Source organism: Amphibalanus amphitrite, unplaced genomic scaffold (genome assembly GCF_019059575.1).
Source record: "Amphibalanus amphitrite isolate SeventyFive unplaced genomic scaffold, NRLGWU_Aamphi_draft 000039F_arrow, whole genome shotgun sequence".
Taxonomy (NCBI): Eukaryota; Metazoa; Arthropoda; class Thecostraca; order Balanomorpha; family Balanidae; genus Amphibalanus; species Amphibalanus amphitrite.
The window spans coordinates 1,320,537-1,340,000 of NW_024881535.1; the positions used below are offsets into that span (position 1 = coordinate 1,320,537).

The window sequence follows — 19,464 nt, forward strand, 5'->3', positions numbered from 1 at the left end:
TTGACATATTTGTAGTTTATTTATAAAAGTCGGCATCCCGTCATGCATTGGTCATTCATTCATTCAGAACGGAACAACGCTGCGGCAGACTTGAGCACTCACTCCAAACAACGGGGGAACATCGTTACCGGGGGGCAGCGTGGGGGGGGGGGGGGGGTACATTTTCACCGTGGGGTCCATGGAATCATGGAGCCAGCGCCGACGCACAAACTGTGGCAGTCAGGACGCGTGTGAAAGACTTGAAAGACAGACTGTCGACGGCCTCCCAGTTTCGCACCGGGTCGATTTGGGTCAGGGCTTCTGATATTTACTATCTTAAGGCAACCAGCGATGATCTAAGTCACGATCTCAAGATGTCATTGCTTAGCCGCAGCCCTTGTTAACCCTCTTCGACCAGGTGATTGGATGGTTGGAGCCGCCGCCTCAACAACAAGCACACGATTCTCGCGCACTGTAGAATGATGTTCGCGGTGAAAAAAACTAAAACAAGTATCTAGAGTTACACGTATGAGCGATTGACCCACAGATGTGCCGGTGGCGTGGCCCGGGTCAGGTCAGGTCGGCTCGGGTCAAGTCGTATTTCCGATGGTTGTTCAGAGCTTGTCCCGCCGTGATCTGAAAAGAAGCGAAAATCGTCACAATTGTAAACCCTGTATAATCATCCTCTATCTACACAAGAGTGGGAGGGAGACAGCCATGGATGGAAATATGCACCTCTAATGGCATGTGTGACAACTGACAAACGTATTCCATGTCTCCAGCTCCAGTGATAAGGGGCGCCGGACCGGCAATCATGTCATTATATCCAGCCGTGTCACACGAAACTCCCGTTTATGTTCCCGTTACGTCATGTGGAAAATCGTCCGAGTTTGACCGGACAGGAGAGAGTCTAGGCGCGCCATCACTGCCCGGTGGCATGTGGAAATGAATAGGATGTCGGTTTCTACGGCCTTGAGCTGCCCCTCCCTGCCCGTGATTACCTACCCCCCCCCCCCTCCGTCCGTCCCCCCCCCCCGTAGCTCAGAGATGAGGAGAAAGTAGTCCGTCGGTCCCGGACATTGGCAAAGCTCCAAAAAAGAGGTGGCACTGTGCCAACCATTATGACGTTTTGTAGCAAGCGACGAGCGACGTTTTTGGCGTTGCGTATAGTTGCCAAACAAAAGGAATTTCGGCAAGTCATCAACTGTGGAAAATGAGCGAGTGCAACACAATGACGGAGTGTAACGCTGCTTCAGAGGGCAAATACGCGGGCACAAATGACGGCAAGAAACTGAATGTGGTTTCGTAGGAAAACAAAAACAGGGCAAGCCGGTATTTCAACTAGCCACTGCAGTAATGAATATTTGCTTTGGACAATTAAATGGTTATGCCTTTGAAGCATAATCTAGCCTTTGCGGCTCGTCACGTTTGGCGGGGTTTCAGTATGTTTTCAGTACATCGTCATTAGTGTTATCAACCTTTATGCACTTAAATCACGGAGTTATTTAGTTTTACTTATGCACTAACTGATAGTGATAGAGCTACGGTGAATCGCTTAATAACCAATTAGCATATTTGTCCTAATAGCGATTCTTCTCTCATGATCTCTGTCTCTACCCAATCTCTCCTCCCCTCATCTCTTCTCTCCTCATCCCATGCCTCCCTCCCCATCATCCCGCGGCCACCGACTCAGGAAAGTGACACCGGCGCTCCGGGGAGGGCAGGGGAGGGGAGGGGAGGAGGGTGAAAGTCGACCGCGGGCTGAGGCGTGACCGCCAGACTGCCCCAGGCGACACGGCGGCCGGGCAGACATAGGAGAGGGTCGACGTCCTGCTAATGGCTGTATGGAAGCTGAGTGAGGAGCGATGAGTTTGACTGAGAGGGAAGACAGGGGATGTATAGTCGGTTATGGATTATAGATGTGTAGGTAGATATTGGACAAGATGAATAAAGTAGCTAATAGAGTTACCTAAGTATTGCATAGTATTGCATATCAGCCATTAAGCCTATAGTGACTAGTTAGCTCTTAGAATCCCGATGTCCATAAGAATGGCTGTCATCTCGCTTAACTATGCATCGTGCATCAATGTAACCGTCATCTATAGACACACTTCAGCTCACCTTTTCGGATGTGCCCGTTTACTTTTTGCCGTAGCCGTCATCGTGGTAGCTGGGGTAGGTCGGCTTGGGGCACACGGTCACGTACTGCGGCTTGTTCTGGGTCTGCCGGGGAGGAGAAAAATAATAAACGGTCAGACGTGAGATTATGTAAAAGGCTTGGGTTAAAAAGAAGACAAACATATAGCATGATTTGGATCATCGTGCATCAGTTGACATCACGTCTTTTCTTCCATTACCGGTTAGGCTCGACATAAACTCACACTTCCCATGCTAATAACCGAGGTCATGGGTTCGAATCCTGTTAGCTCCCGGTGTTTCCGCTCGTCTCCGCTGCTAACTCACCTTGGTGACGGTGACGTACTGGTGCTCGGTGTTGGTGTGCGTCACGTATTTGTACTCGGGGTACGCCTCCGTGACAGTGTGCGTCACGTAGTGGGGCACAGGCTCCGTCTCCGTCACGTACTCGTAGTTGACCTGGTGGAACAGAGATGGCGTTAGGTGCGCGATGACCTTCGGCTGAGTATACAGATAGGGTTACAATATGGCTATGTGAAGTTACATGAGAGCCTGGAAGCTACATGAAAAGTGATCTTTCATGTCAATAAAAGGATAAGCTTTTATCATATTTAGGATAACAATGTTATAAATAATTGACAGTTAAACGATATCAGCAGAAATGTGTTCGTACCTTGGTCTGGGTGACGTACGAGTACTCGGGGTACTTCTCGGTGTGGTACGCCGTCTTGGTGACGTAGTACGGCTCCTGGACGGTCTCCGTGTAGTACTTGCTGGCCACCTCGGTCTCCGTGTAGTAGGCCTTCTCCGTCTTGGTGTAGTAGGCCGTCTCGGTGAAGTACTGGTGCTCGGTGACGTACTGGGTGTCGTACAGCACCTTGGTGGTGACCTGAGGGGAGGGGCGCCGTCAGCTGACTGAGTGGGGTGAAGGTGACGGGTTCGAGACCCGGTGAGGTATGTTCTCTTCCTTTGGTCGGTAAGAAGTTATTACTAAAGGCGATATTTAAAAAGGCATGTCATTTTTTCCAAATGATGTCATCAGCCATGTCAGTGACAAGTGACGATAAAATGAAAACGCATTTCACGACCTTTTGAAAAGGCAGCGTGTGTAGCCAGGCAATTCAGTTGTCATTTTCCTCCATCACGACAAACCGATTATGAGGGTGATTTGCGGAACCGGCAAGCGAGCGAACGACACGGTGTAAAGTTATGAATGCCTTTCGCAATCCCCCTTCATGACCGACCACTATAGGAGCTGCCCCAAAACTCGCATTCCATTTCAAGACTACGCGTCGCCAGTGATTACATCTCGGGCGCCACGCGAGAGAGAAAGTGGTCATCTCTCAGCTCTGTCTCGCTAAATGGTCTCCCCGTGGGGATGAATGCGACAGGCGGTCCGTTTCTAACAAACGGCTCCGTGCGCGGCGCGGTGCCCGGGTTTCCGTCCTGATTTATGAGGTCCACGGGCTGTTACGTCATCCGAGTGGCAGCAGCCACCGACGATCGCTGGAGTTTCACAATGGACCGCCCGCGGTCATTGGACGGGATTCCTTCATGGAGAGAAAATCTGTCTTCATTCGGTCAGTTTCTCCCGATGAGAAATCCTCGTTTGACCGAAAGTGAGGCTGTCCGTGAGGGTATCTTATATGGAATAATTTGCTCTTCCTGCATCAATATTGTTTTAGGATGAACGATTGATGATCTTCATAACTGGTTCCTGGATAACATTGGCGGGCAAGTTTCTATGAGAGATAGGAAGCTGATGGTTTCAAAACAGAGAGTTTATGTAGCTGATGGTGTAACGAATCAGCAGCGCATCTATGCTGCGCTTTCCGAACTAATTCTTCATGCATACCGACCTTCATAAGAACTATTCAAACGCGTTCGGATGGCAGCGGTCAACGTGCGCAGGAATCGGGCACGACTCGAGTATGTAGCATGTTTTGCCTCGCGGTCCATCACGGTACTGAAGCTGTACCTCACTCGGTACCTGACGCGGTACTGACCTTGACGTCGGGCGCGATGTAGCTGGTGACGTACTGGGTCTGGTACACGGTACTCGGGTAGTACAGCGTCTCAGTGATCTGCTGGTACAGCGTCGTCGGCTTCACAGCCGTGTACGTGTTGTACGCCGTCTCGTAGCCGATCTTGGTGGAGGCCACTGAAAAATGAGAGCGGGGGTTAGTTACACCGATCTTGGAGAGAAATAAACAGAGAGCTTATCTTTGTGAAATGCATGTTATTGGACTGAGCAAGCAAAAAATTGTCTTAAATTCTGATAGCATATTATGATGGTGATGGTTGGAAATTTTTGTTGTAACGGATAATAAAACAGCGCAAAAAGGCGATGATAATAGGTAGGTAATGAATCTGCACTCTGGGTAGTGATTGTTAAAATTACGCAGAAAACACCCAGCGAGTCTTCACTTCTCTTCCCGCCTTTCTTACCGGTGACGTAGTGGGTCTCAGGCTTGCAGCCGTACCCCTTAGCGGGGGCGCCGTAGGTGGGGGCCGGGGCGCCGTAGGAGGGCTCCAGGGCGGGCGCCGCGTACCCTCCGCCGCCGCCGCTGCTGTGTCCGTGTCCTCCGCCGCCGCCGCTGCTGTGACCGTGTCCTCCGCCGCCGTGTCCGTGTCCGCCGCCCCCGTGTCCGTGTCCGCCGCCGTCGGGCTTGGGCACGGCCTGGACACAGGCCAGCGCCAGCAGAACGATACAGGCCGACTTCACCATCCTGTGGGGGAGAAAAGAATGAAGGTTATATGGCGGTAAACAAAGAGGGACAGACATTTCGATTCATTCATTCATACTTTTCTCATTCATTGCACCTGGTATTATTAGGTATGTTTAATTGATAATTGATTAGGTCATCGATCATAATTTGAAGACATGTTCACAAGTACAAGAGAGAAAAATTAGGATACCTATGTGCTATTGTTTACATAATTATCATTGTTGTCTACCGAAAAGGGTTAACGCTCGGAATATGAAAAACGCTCCTGATGGGTATCGAACCGAGGATCATTGGGTTTGTTTGCCAGCTGACCGCGTCGCTAGTGGTTTGGTCACCCGTCATTGACCGTGTCACAACACGTGTCGGTTACCGTCACGCGTGTCTAACCGTCACGGAATGTGACGGGTGATTACATGGTTGATGTGGGAGTCGATGTCCCCGCCCTCTCGAGTTTCGAATTTCGGTGTAGTTTGGATAGAGAGTGACCGTGGGAAGGCCATGGGAGCACCTGTCCCGGGAGGGGAGGGAGCCACTTATAGTGACCAGTGACCATAAAATAATTAGGTGTGGGATGGTGGATTAGCTGTTCGATGCATAATATGATTCTTGTTTCATGTGAATATTTGATCCTTGCGATTGAAATACGGTTAAGGCAATGGAAGCTACAATTCCGAAATAAATATTCATGAGCAATAATTCAGATTGTCACTGTCGTGGGGTGCAAACTGGATTTCTGATTTTATACCGCCTTTCAAAATAACCTCGCAATAATCTTTCAACATCTCGGTTAATTTCGCCTCACATCTGCCAATTCCTCTCACTTCCCCAACTAGCCCGTCCGGTTTGCAAAGGCTGCCAATCTAGCCAGCGGCCGCGAAAACGCCCAGAAGCTGTCGGTCTGCTTTCGCTTTTCACTGGACCATTGCAAGCAGCCTGGGTGACGGGACGGCTACGGGAGAGCAGCCCGCGTGGATCAGCGCCCGACGAAAGTGGGCAGGGACCGCCGGGGCCTGGCACGGTGCCAAATACCCTCAGGGGTGGTCATGAGGAGAGGAGGCGCGTTTCACCTCGCCTGAACGGGAGATAATGGGGGCGTAATCGACCGCGGAAGACGATGCCCATGGTGTAACGGCGAGAAATACGAGCAGCACGAAATACGTTCTTCAAAGTTACGATCTTTTGGGCTTCTCAAAAACCTTTTTCATTACTGGGTGCAGAGAAAGTAATCGGTAGTTACTATCGAACATTGAATTTTACTTGAAATAATTCCTATTTCTTTAGAGGTTCGAGGAATCAGAGTTGTCTCCAGATTAAAAATTCACATGTTAATTTCACGAAACCGAATTGAAGTAAAGTTGATCAAAATAGCCACTAGACGGTAATGCATCCTGGCCTGCTTGACAGTCACGGGTCATATAAAGGTCGACCAACTAGCCGTGCTCGGTGGCCATTCGTTGCACCTAAATATTGGACCGATGCCGTGTGCCATTGGTCAGCCGACCGACATGTGTTTTAGAAGTCATAGCACGAGTTATGACAAAATAACGATCATGCTCGTCATCAGTTCCGTTATAATTTCTCAATTATAGGTATCTATCGGCAAAAGGGTAATGTTTTTACTGTCCCTGCTCAATGTGAAGTTCATTTACGTTTTATTTTTTGTTAGTGTGTACAATTACAAGCTATCTTTTGAAGACGGAATGGGAAATGTCGTATTACTGATCAACATAATAATGTATCGATTACTTCGGAATTTTCTTAGATGCAGCTTGGCCAACTTTAATGGCTTGGTGAGGCAGCACCTTTTATTCAAAAAATTTTTAAGTGAATAAAAATTAGCAGGATTCGGTAAAAATTTAATAAGAAATTAAACGAGATGGCGCTATTAAAGAATCGAGTGCTCCTTTTTGTCACGGAGCGTCGTCATCATGGTCAATTTTGATAGGAAATACATTTTTTTAATTTCTTTTCGGAATCACTGAAAGTATCCTGGTTTTAGCGCACCACTTTTCACGGTGGCTATCGCATCCCTGTTTCAACGCACGAATTATATCGTGTGGTCAGCCCGCGCTCGGGAGTTTTTCACGATCACTGCACTAAGTCACCATCACTGCACCACAGCCACTTCGGGGGCACCTCCGCCGTCGAATCGCTCCTCTGCCCTCCCACCGCAGACCGCCGCTGCTCACCTGACAATCCGAATGTGGAACACACACTGCTTCTGAGCGCCGTGGCGGCAGCTTAAATACGCCCCCACCGCCCGCCGCCGGTGACGCCTTCGATGACGCCGCCGCCGCCGCTGCCGCCGCCGCGCGATCGTCCACTTTCGCTGTCCGACGAGGGACGCTGGCCGGCGCGGCTGGGGCAGAGAGGTGGCTGTGGGGCGCGGGCCCCCTCCGGGACGCAGCCAAGATCCGGTACTGGTTAGTAGGACTGGCGCCGGATGTCCTCCATAGGTCAAGTTGTGACATCAAGGGGACGTGATGTGTGTTTGTGGGGGGGGGGGGGGGGGGGAGTCGTGTGGTGTGTCAGAGGAATTGCATAGTCATCATTAGATGTGTGTGCTGGGAGTGCGTTAGTTTGCACAAAATGTTTGGTGTTTGGACATGACACCAGCGCAAGCTAATGTAACGACGACCGGGAGACCAAAGCTGTATCCAGAGCTACTCGTAGAAGAAGAAGATAATTTACACCCTCTTGAAATGACTCGAGACGCGAAAAACTGGATGTGTTTTCGGAAATACGGAAAGAAAGACAAATTTGAATCGGTCCGATTCGTTTGACGATCAGCGACCAGTCGAGCAAATCTAGCCGCTGGACGTGCGTTTGTTGACGTATTTTGTCCGTTGGTGTTATTAATTAATCCAAAGTCACTCTTGCCGAGGAGAAACCAGGAGAAACAGATAAAAGTACGAGATAAAAGTACGGCTCTGCGAAATATAGGTAAGACTAGTGAATACCCTCCAACAGTGGAAATGTTGGCCTTTACTCCACTCGCAGAGCCGAGCCAAGCGATTTGGTGCTACTGTCCTGTGACTCACTGCAGTCTCGGTTATTGGTGTTACTGACCTGTAATACTCGTACACTGCATTCTCGGTTATTGGTGTAAATGTCCAGTGGTTCACTGCAATCTCGGTTATTGGCGTTAATGTCCTGTGATATTGCAGTCTCAACAAGTGGTGTGACTGTCCTGTGACACGCTGCAGTCTTGGTCATTAATGTTAGTTTCCTGTAACATATTGCGGTCCCGGCAATTTGCATTACTGTCCTGTGGTACATTGCAGTCTCTGCAGGTGTTACTGGGCTGTGATATATTGCAGTCCCGGTTATTGGTGTTTCTGACTTAGTTGACTTACTGCAGTCTCGGTTATTGGTATTACTGCCCTGTGATACACTGAAGTCTGTGTTGTTGGTGCTATTGTCCTTTGATGCAGTCTCGGTTATTAGTGTCACTGTCCTGTGATACACTGCAGTCTCGGTTATTGGTGCTACTGTCTCGTGAAGTATTGCAGTCTCCGTTAGTGATACTTCTGTCCTGTGGCTCACTGCAGTCTCGATTGTTAGTGTTAGTCTCTACTAATTGCAGTCTCAGTAATTGGTGCTACCGTCGTGTGATACACTGCAGTCTCCGTTATTGGTGTTAATGTCCTGTGACGTATCGCAGTCTCGGTTACCGTCATGTGAGCTGTCGCATTCACTCGCGCTGTGTTCTGCCAATTGACGCCTCTACTGAATGTAATCACCTGTCCAGCCCCAAAGAGGGCCTCTCCGCCCATATCATCCTGCTGTAACCACCCTCCGCCCAGCGGGGAGAAAGGAGCCCGACCCCGTGACTACCGACCATCGCACCCGGTACTTCCCGTTGACACGACCTGGGGCGGACGGCAGCACCGCCGTGACATTCACTGGGCAAGCTGCCATTTGGCCCACATTTATCGTGTGTGTTACATATTTCAGCTAGCCATGATGTTGCAAATGTGTGTTTAAATACATAGCTAGATCAGTCAGTGACAACACGCATGCTGGTTTTCTTTTTCCTGGCCCGAGTGAAGTCAGGAAGCTATATTTCCTCTCGCTGGATTAAGTTCCGCTTCACTATGCCAGTATGTGTGGCGGTGACTGCCGCGTGTGTCTGTCACTGTAATGTGTGTCTTATGCTCAGGGGTATCCTCCATCAATGTCGCACTTTGCATTTTGCAGCGGTCAACGTGCATGCATTGTGACGCTGCACACCAAGCAGAGATGCACGGAGCCTGCACCGAACCTTGCACTGAGCAGTTGCTCCGAACATTGCTCAGAACATTGCATCTCTCATTGTGTGGTGTGTTGCAGCTTGCAGAGTGCCATTACATCGAGGAATTTACTGAAGGTGAAGGTAACTGATGAATTGTGATAAGTTTAGCTTTGCTCAAAATGCAGCATATGACACTATGAAAAGAGACCGAAACAATGAGTTGCAGACAGTTTATGCAACTCGTTGCAGTAATATCACGCATAACGTCGACTGTGGCGTTTGACTAAACGACATTCACCTGGACTTCTGCACTGCAACCATGATGCTGTCAGTGCCGTGTTACAGTAACTCTGCATTGTGTCAGATAGATTGTCAAGCTGTCAGTATGTCAGTCCGATAGCGATCTTTGCAGCGAGTGATGAATCTGTGATTCGTGTGATTCAGCGGGCTGTATTAAGCAGCGTCTTGGACAATACATACCATTGGGAGCAAGGTCTCTATCTAGCGCAGGGTAAAGAGATGTTTCTTCAGCTATATGGTCAACTGGAATGAAAATGCTAAGAACCCCAAAACACTGTTTTGATATATAACTCATGTTTTTATTTTGCTTCAGCGCTTTCGATACTCAAATTTAGAATACAGTGCTTCAGAGCCAACTCGATTTGCATTCGTCTGAACTACAGGCGATCACTTTCTCGAACCTTATTATGCATGCTTTGATGGAACACAATCACAAAAACTTTGGCAGGCAGCCACGTTATTTACACATGAATGTTTGACTGATGTGCCGATTAACATACCCACGTCTCTAACAAATAACTACAGGGCCATTAGACCATGTTTTATTACGCGAACAATCAAACAATGCGTGCCTTCGACAGAGGCTTTCCACATTACATAAGGTAGTGACCACTGACTAATGAGATATGACCCTTCGGCGCTCACGCATGACATCTTCTGACGAACTACGGGGATGATCTATGATCTGCAGTTCCTAATTGTCGGCAAAAAAACATGGCTATCGCTGACGCCCCATCAGAGACGCCCACCTCTGAGGGCGTCCATCGGGGTCGTCCACTATTTACCCCGTTTACATGAGTCATTCAGCCTTAACGGATAAGTATATCCGATTAGCCAGGGAACGGATAAATGCGTTTCGGTGGCTCCGTATACATGAGCGCTATCGGAAAAATCCGTTTACGGAACGGATTAATCCGTTAACGCGGCAGCCCCCAAAATACGGATATTTTGCGTATTTTTACATATGTGACGCAGCGCCCAGCGGCGCGGCGGCGCACCTTTCCGAGGCGCCCCACGGAGGGAGTTCGACCCGCGGCGCCCTTTCACCGGTCCTTGGGTAACCATGAGTTCTTCCGCTCCGGGCAAGTCGGATGGAACGCTGGAGCCGTTCTGGTTTAATGGGATGGGGTATACAGAGAGCGAGAGGTCAGGAAGATAGAGCTGATCGCGGGCCGAATACCTGAAGAGGTGGGATTGTTCCTTACGGTCTCGTTGGGATAAAAAACAAAAGAACGTCGCTCTGGAGAAATTTCACAAGCACAAAAAACACGACTAAAATTCCTTGCGCAATATGTATGTTTTACGTTGAGGATGCTTGAAAACATTGCCATCATGCACCAAGCAGTACCGTTTCTCCACATTTCATACACACACTCAGTGCACGATGTTGTTATTTCATTCTGCTATACTCAAGCCATTAACCCTCGCCCGTATAGGGGGGGGGGGGTCGAACGGACCCCCCACCATGGTTTTTGCGAATAACTCGCGTAAAAAGCGGCCGATCGCGACGAAACTTTCAGTACCCTCGCGTTAATCAATTTTACACCTACCCTGAAAATTTCATGACCCTGACCCCAATGACCTTTGACCTGTGACCTACTTTTCGAGACCATGTTTGGCCGGAATCGCGATTCGGCGTATGTCTTTTATTTATTTATTTATTTATTTATTTATTTATTTATTTGTTACGACCCCCCCCCTGGCGTTTCGAAACGGAAGGTCGTAGAGCTTAGCGGAAAAAACCAACGGATTGCTCTCAACGAGATCTCGCGATTGGTGGTATATTTTTTGGTCCTAGGTCAACATTTGACCTACTTTTGACCGGTCAAAGTTCAAATTTTCGGAAAAATAGACTTTTTTCAACTTTCGGCGGCGATTGCGGCAAAACGGTGGGAGATATCGACTTGAAACCTTCACTATCGTGTTCCTTGATCAATTCTCTATCGTTTGGTATGTATTTCGTTTCCCTAGCTCTAAAAATGGCGCGTTGGGGGCGCCGGAAGTCGGCAAGGTCACAGTCGGCGGCAGAAATTCGAAAAATCAAAATTTAATTTTTTGAAATCTGATTGTATTTTTGGATTTGGGAGGTCCATTTGCTCCCTATAGAAGCTAATATTGCTGCATATTCCCATTGAGGTGACAAGAATTAGCAAAATAGTGGTTCGGGCGCTTTTCAAAAATAGTACCGGACGCTGTTCCTCTTGTGACGTCATAGCTCCATGACCTGACCTGACCCGGTCAAATTTCTTATACCATATGATAGCCAATACTTGCCCCAACATGCATGGGAAGTTTCATCACGATCCATCAACCGATGTCCGTACCACCGGCAGGAAACCTCGGGCGTTGGCACTCAGTTTGTGAAAATCCGGCCGGAGGCTGTACCTCTTATGACGTCATAACTCCGTGACCTGACATGACCCGATCAATTTTTTTTTTCGGCAAAAGATGCGCAAAGGTTGCCCCAGAGGGTATTGAAAATTTCAGCCCGCTACGACAAGCCGTTTAGCGTGCACTTCGAAAAAACCTCAGGGGGGGGTTGATACAACCCCCCCCCCCCTAGGCGTTCTAGGGTTAAAACATGGGTAGGAAACTTGTCAAAAAATCACAGATAGCATCACAGTCATACCTGCACGCTCACATGCACACATAAAAGCTACGACAGAACAAGTGCCTTAGCAGCGCGCTTTAAGCCCCGCGAGTCTAGCTCCATGGCCCCCACCGGCAACCGGCTCAGCAGCGACACTGCTCGGTAACCAAACGAGCGTTGGCCGGTCACTGTGCGCGTGGCAGGGGGTCGTAGGCGTGAATCCGATCGTGTCACACGCTCACAGGTTCGCTCACACACATGTCGGCTCGCATTAGCCGCGCGTTGCAGTCTTTTCGTGGTTTCAAGCGTTCAAACATGTGATATGATGTTGCCCCCATGCATTAGGGTGGGTGTCAAGGTCACCTGAAGGTCAGGTCAGGTCATTGACCTTTGGTGACCTCGATTCACTTTTTCGAGTTTTACATGTTTCTAGGCCAGTTTTTGGAGCTGAATTCGAATTTAGCAACCATATGAACATTACGAAGTAGTTTTGGTGCCTTCGTAACATGTTACGAAGCTGTCAGAGGCGGTTGACACCTACTAGGAATACCCGGCAGGACCCCTACTGGTTGACCTGACCTGACCTGACCCGACCTGGACTAAATGCATAAAGACATCATCTGTGATCAAACCTAACATGATATTCGTGATCAGCGCCCCGAAAACCCCCATAACAGCCACACTTTACGACGTTCTAACAGGTCCCGGATTGTCCGACTTTTGGGTCATTGACCTGACCTGCAAGGTCAACCAATGACCTAGGACCTTAAAATTAGGTATCATCGGCTTCCTCTCGTCACGGGCAACACGCTCGTTTTTTCCGCGAAGCTCTAGCTCGATCAGGGGCGAAACGGCAAGGAAGGGGGTCCAACGGACCCCCCTTATACGTTCGCGGCTGGAAAAACACCAATACGGGCGAGGGTTAATGGTGACATTTATTTGTGCATATGAAACCGGCTCTTTTGCATAGAATATGTGATCGATGCAGCTAACCACTGATGTTAGGTCGTAGGTGCACGCTTCGTGTAGCAGTAATGAATGCCTCCTGATATAAGCCCGGACCCAATGATTTGCATTTTAAGTCTACTGTGACGTCTGAATCAACGCCGCCTTCACACCGCTTTGACGGCTCCATTTGTACACTGCGTAAGCAGCTTTCGCCTTTCGTTGCTCAAAAATCCGATTACATAATGTTGTGAGCGTGCAATGCATAGATGTCGGAACGTTTCATACAGACCCAGCATAAATAAAGGTAACTTTATTTTTAAACAGTCAGAAGCCGAGCGAATAGTCTCAATGTGGAGGAACAGACTAAAAGATATCATAAGTGAAAAATGTTGATAGCCACATTACTTTTCAGATAAGCCGACACCCGAGGCTGCCTATTAAACGCACTACCGGTCCTCTATGGTAGTGCCGTCACCGTGCGGATAGGGCCTTTCCGTGCGGTTCAGGCATGGTGGGCGTGATAAGTTAATCGTACAGACCGGCAAGCAGACGGGATTACCAGAAGGAAGGCATTGACTGACGCGATTAGACGGTCTGAGAGAACGGGTTACGGGACCAGTGTGAATGGACGTGCCGGTGAGGATGGTTAGGTACAATAGCAGGCTGGCTTATTCGGTTCTATTTTGTAAGCGGAGGCATGGCTTATTTATTTTGTCAATGAAACGGAAGAGGCAGCATCCTAAGTGACTGGGTGAGTATGAAAAGAAGTAGCAGCAAGATACAGTCAAGACTGTAAAAAGAGTGAGCGGCATGTTCGACCAGACCAGTGTTTAGGAGGCGATGCATGTAGCAGCATGGCCATCTAGCTATGACTGTAAAGAGAGTAGCGGGCTGCACGTTTAGATAAGCAAGCGAAAAAGCGAGAGAAGAAAAGCACTAGGCGGAGCGAGGTCTCTGAGATGAAACACAGTGACCGACTCGACCATCCGAGCACCGTAGAGGAGAGGCGGTCGGGAGAAACGGTCACGGTTGGCGCGCGGAGCCTGGCCGGCAGCCGGACCGGGACGGGCCGGGACGAACGGACTCGGTCCGATCAGATACAGGGAGATGGTGCGGCGGGCACGTTTCACCGAGCGCTCGCTCTCTGTGGTAGAAAGGTCGGCTGCGCGTGCTGCGTGACTTGTGGTTTTTACAGGAGTTGTATGCGAGATGTATACGGTCAATATTGCTAAGCAGTATCGCAAAACATCAACAGCAAACAAACGCTCAATCGTATCAGAGCTGAGTTTTTAGCAGGCACCGTTCCAAAGCCACATAGGCATACAGGTTGACATTAGAGTGGGTTACTAGCAAATGGGGTGAAAGGAGCGTTTTACGCAAAATGGACCATTCACGCTAATGAGCATAACTCATTTCTCGTCGTGATTTGAACAAGTGTCTTCCTAAGCGCATGGTGACACTCAGGCATTGCGTGCTGATTACGGAGCGAGCGAAGCGAGCGTAGTCTTTCCTTAGATTAACGGAAATTTCTGAGTATGAGCGCCGGCCGTGGTCACGATTCTGCGATGCTTATATCTCAGCAACCACTTGACCGATTTACACGCGGTAATTTTTGTAGGGTAGCTTCATTCCTTCTACCAAGTATTGGACTATTCCCGATGCATGTGGGTGACCTCTTATGCACGTGCCAACTGCCACGTGCAAAACGAAGAGGTGTCACTTTTGTAATTGTTGCAATATCTCGGTAACTACTTGGCCGATTGCGATGAAACTTGGCATGTAGGTAGGCACCCACTAGGCAATGCATATCCATGTGCCAGAGTTGGGGTGCTGTTGCACGTGCGCACGTGCAGGGGTCGATTCCAGATCTCGAGAACGGCTGGACCGATGGCGCTCAAATTTGGTACATGGCTAGGGACCGGTTAGTAGGGTGCCGTGCAAAAGTCAGTTGGGACCCATTTTGCACGTGCGCACGTGCAGGGTGCCGCTTCCAGATCTCGAGAACGGCTGGGCCGATTGTGTTAGAACCGTCAATTTAGTTATCGTCTTTTCGCCCGCTTGTGTCGGCTCGGCCGCCCGTATTTCTCCTCGGCCGACGCGCGGCCGCTGTATTGCGGCACAGCATCTCTCGCTGGAGCGGGGCTGTGCGGCGCGGACTCGTGCAGTGATTGGTCGGCTGCTGACCACGTGATTGTGAGGTGAGGTCGGGTGAGGGCGCGCCGGCGGAGGGCAGTCGGGCAATGTCTGTTGTCGCGGCTGGTGCGTTGGGACCTCGAATGTTATATGCGTTTGCTGGGGACGTCGGCAGACTCGTCTGAGAGGCTTGCTGTCGGCTTACTCGGCGACGCATGTGCATTCGAGGGTCTAAATCTGGGACTGAGTCTGTCCGGCTCGGTTCCACATACGCTTTTTGGACCCAACCACCGTTAGCACAGCGCCGTGAATATGTTAGCCTTACTAGTCTGAGCGGCCTGTTTGGTGAGCATATTCACGGAGCTGTTCGTAACATTTGAGCGTGCCTTGCAATGTCGCTATTTCATACGGCAACGCGCCTATTCAGGGAGGATATTCACGGGTTGGGGAGCCATGAACTAGGCTCTCATTTCATAAAGTAGGTTTCTCTTGGTTTAGGTGCCGCTTTTGTACTGGGCCGAGTCGGAGCCCTGTCCTGCCATGGTTGTCAATTTTGTGGATAATCAAAAATACATCCGCCTGGTGTATTTATACCTTCTTTAACTTGGAATCGCAACATAGTCCACCGGGGCCGGATCATTTATTCAGTGGAGGACACAGTCCCCATGGCTACCGGACATTTAATTTGTTGAGTCCACTGGGTAAATTGATGGTTTGTTTTGAACATACAGTCCACTTTGTACTTTGATTCAGTTCCCATTTCACTCAAACATGGAGGAGCTACTGGCTGCTAGGTCGCGTCTCCGCACAAAGGCTACTAAAGCGTGCAATGATCTCCGGGCATACAGGGAAGGAGATCGGAAAGCGCTAGACCCGGACCAGCTTGCCCTAAAACTGCATCATGTGGAGAAGATCCATGCTGAGTTGCAGGGCTTGCAGGTCCAGCTGGACAAACAGGGTCAAGCCGATGAGACAAATCATGTTCAGACTCTTGAGGATGAGGCTTTCCTCGGTTCTCGCCTTTTGACTCGCCTCGAGAAGGCAGAGGAGGCCCAGTTCAGGGCAGAGTCGATGAAGGCAGCTGGTAGCGCCGATTTGAAATCATCTCTCACCGTGGCGATTCCCACATTCGATGGTGATGTGATGAGATGGCCCGAGTTCTGGGAACTGTTTTCGATTGCTGTGCACGACAACCAGTACTATGCCAACGTGCAGAAATTCGTGGTCTTAACCCGCGCCGTGCTGGGGGGGGGGGGGGGCGTTTTTACGCCCCCCCTCAGGTTTTTCGCGAATATCTCAAAAACGGCGGCGCGCAGCGCCGCCGTTTTTGGTACACGTGTTCCTACATCATTTCCGCACATGTTGTGAAAATTTCAGACCTAGGCCGTTCAAGGTCAGGTCACCAGGTCACGTCAAGTGACCTTACCTCAGAAAAAGTTCAAAGGCTCGCTATAGCTACACCGACTGAACGATCACTTTGAAACTTTCAGCGATTGATATGAGTAACAGTATGTATAAAATGTTTATCTCGGATTTTTGATATCTGTGACCTAAGGTCAGGTCAATTTTGCGACCTCTCCATTATAAGTCAATGGGAGAAAATTGAAATGCGCCTCTTTTGGACGAATATCGTTCAAAACGCTCTCAAACATCGGTTCATAGGTAAACATGACACACTGAATAGGAAAAATGCACCTGTGACCCCTCTGTGTGCCCCTGAGGTCATCTCAGGTCATGAACGGTCGCCAGCAGTTTTTTGGCTATAACTTTTGATCGAAACGTGCTAGAGCGGTGAAAACACGTCAGATGTGTTCAGCTCGACGATACGGATCGACTGATATGCAACATGACCCTTTTCGGTCAGGTCATGACCTTGACCTGAGGTCAAATTTTCAAAATGACCTTTCAAGGTCAACAAATAGTTCATTCGACGCGTCTCGACGAGAGGAACACGATGCTGGCAAAAGTAATGTCATGGCGCTTATGAGTCAAAAGTTATTGACGAAAAAACGTTTTTCGTAAAAACGGCTATTTTTGGAGTTTTTGCCCTCTGGAGGCTAAACCGTTGACCTGAGGTCAAATCTGAGAACATTACTCAGAAAGGTCTGTAAAAGGGCTATCGAATGCGCTTTTCCGCGGCGCTGTAGCTCTATCGGTTCCCGAGATAGCCGTTGGCAGTTTCCAAAATGTTGAAATAGTCAACATTTTACCTTTGGTGACCTCTGGTGACCTGACCTTTGACCTGACCCAAAAAATGACCGAAGTGTTTTCGTCCTTATTTTTGACGCTCTTTCGATTGCCGCTTACCGCGTGTCGCTACGTGGCCCAGGAGCCGAGTTAGACGGGGGGGGGCGTGAAAACGCCCCCCCCCCAGCACTCGGCGGAAAGTTCAGGCCACCAGCACGGCGCGGGTTAAAGTCGCATCTTGCCGGAGCGGCATTGAGGGCCATCCAGGGCATCCCAGTCACGGGTGATGGGTATGTGCAGGCGGTGTCAGCTCTGAAAGCGCGATTTGACCTCGAGAATGTGCGACGGGAGACTCTCTTGAAGGAGCTGATGAACATGTCATCAGTCCGCCACGGTGACTTGAAGGTCATGCGATCCTTCATAGATCACCTGTCTGCGCACACGAGAGCTCTCAGCACTCTGGGTGTCTCCTCAGAGAGCCTATCCAGCCTGCTGCTGCCCATGGTGAAGGGCAATATCCCGGAAGACTGGCGTCTGGAGTGGGCCCGGCGATCGAGTCACCACTTTGATGACTTTCTGGTGTTTTTGAAGGAGGAAATTCGGGTCAGAGAGCTTGCTAGGGGCCCGAATAGTGAATGCTCTGCTGTTGACCCACCAGCAACGTTCTCGGTGACCACCAGAGACCTCGACTCTGAACACCTGGCCAGGGAATGTCTGGGCAGTCCGTGTGCTGAGCGTGGCCGCCAGCATCACTCGCTGCTGCATGATGCGGAGCTTGGAACGCAGCATTCACCCTCAGCAGTTTCTGAGTTGAGCCCTGATGCTGAACCACTCCAGCCTCCTGAGCCTCCTGCTCCGGGTACTTGTGCAGAGGCTCAGACACACGGTGTTGAGCTGTCCAGTCGTCACCGATACAATGTCAGCTCTACAGAAAAGAGCTTCTTGCAGACCTCTGCTGTTGTGGCTGCAGGTCCCAATGGTCTGAAACCGACATGCGGTCCCCTTGTTGGAGGATATCACGCCTCCGAACTTGACATGAGGAGCACAGACATGCTGTGCTCACCACCCCCAACTGCTCAGCCGCCTCGGTTGCCGTCTGAGATCCAGACGGCTGATGATTTCCGGGGCGGTGAGGTTGACGTCCTCGTAGCGGCTGATGACGTGCATCAGGTCGTCCTACAGGATCAGTTGGAGGCTGATGGGCTGAGAGCCATCGATACTATTTTTGACTATGGGCTGAAAGGTGGAGACAATGATGGTCCCCACACGAGCCAGTGCCCTTCTAGTCGGCCCGATGCTGCTGACTGGGACGCGAGCCCAACTGGCATTCATGACAAGGAGATGTGCGACTCACACTCCAACCCGCAGCTGATGAGTGAGAAGCTCCACGAGCCGCCCCCGATCTGGGGCTCTGACGAGAGGCCGACATATGGCCGCCGCTCCCGGCCGTCGTGGTGCCGTGAGGCGCCCTCGATCGTCGGCCTCCGACCCATCCCGTCGGTGCAGAGGAAGCACCCCGGCGGGATCTGGCGGTGGCATCGGTGGCGCCGTCGGGGGTGAACCCACCGCAACGCGCCCCAGTGAGGTTCATCCCCGAGGCTGTCCCATGGTGGGGAGGCTTTTGGCAGTGATTCGTGGGGCTGAAAAGACTGATTTACCAGAAGGCGATGCCCTGAGGCAGCCAAAGTGACCCCCGAGGCTGGTGTATTATTAGTTAAGTTAGGTTAAGGATGGGTAAAAGGGGACAATTTGTGAGGGCAAATTCAGTCTGGCGACTGAATCTGTAGCCATTTGGCAGTGGCTCTGTTGCCATGATTGCCTTGCTTAGTGACTTTGTTTCCCCTCTATTTACGGAGTGTTTGTTTCTTTCCTATTTTCAGTGTTTCCCACCGATCGCGTGTCCAGTGCTGCTGGACCCGCGTGGCTGCCGCGCCGTACTGGGATCCGCCGGTGCTGCAACTGGGCGTGCCGCGTTTTTCGGCGCGACGGGGTGACCGCGTCTCCTCCCGAGGGATACGCCCGGTGCTGCTGGGCCGTCGGTGCTGCGTCTGGAGGTGCCGAGCTTTTCGGCGCGTCGGAGTGATGACCTCTCCGCTCGAAGGATGCCCGAGCGGGCGCCGACGCCTCGGAGCGCCGATCGGGATGTCGCGGACGGTGATCGTGTCGTCGCGGCTAAGAGGACCACGCGTGTGAAGCGGTTCTCTCTAGAGTGATTTTGCGTGAAAAAA

At 50.4% G+C, this 19,464-nt stretch overlaps 1 protein-coding gene across 1 annotated transcript; it reads right to left on the minus strand.

The window, feature by feature from the left end:
• On the minus strand, positions 1-7,118 carry LOC122374453 (major prion protein-like). The gene is made up of 7 exons (XM_043353229.1): positions 7,034-7,118; positions 4,564-4,844; positions 4,122-4,276; positions 2,789-3,004; positions 2,443-2,574; positions 2,101-2,202; positions 1-615 (listed from the first exon to the last, which is right to left on the minus strand). Exons 2-6 carry the CDS (start codon positions 4,841-4,843, stop codon positions 2,119-2,121), a joined length of 867 nt encoding a protein of 288 aa, XP_043209164.1. The 5' UTR covers position 4,844; positions 7,034-7,118; the 3' UTR covers positions 1-615; positions 2,101-2,118.
• Positions 7,119-19,464: the final 12,346 nt, after the last annotated feature.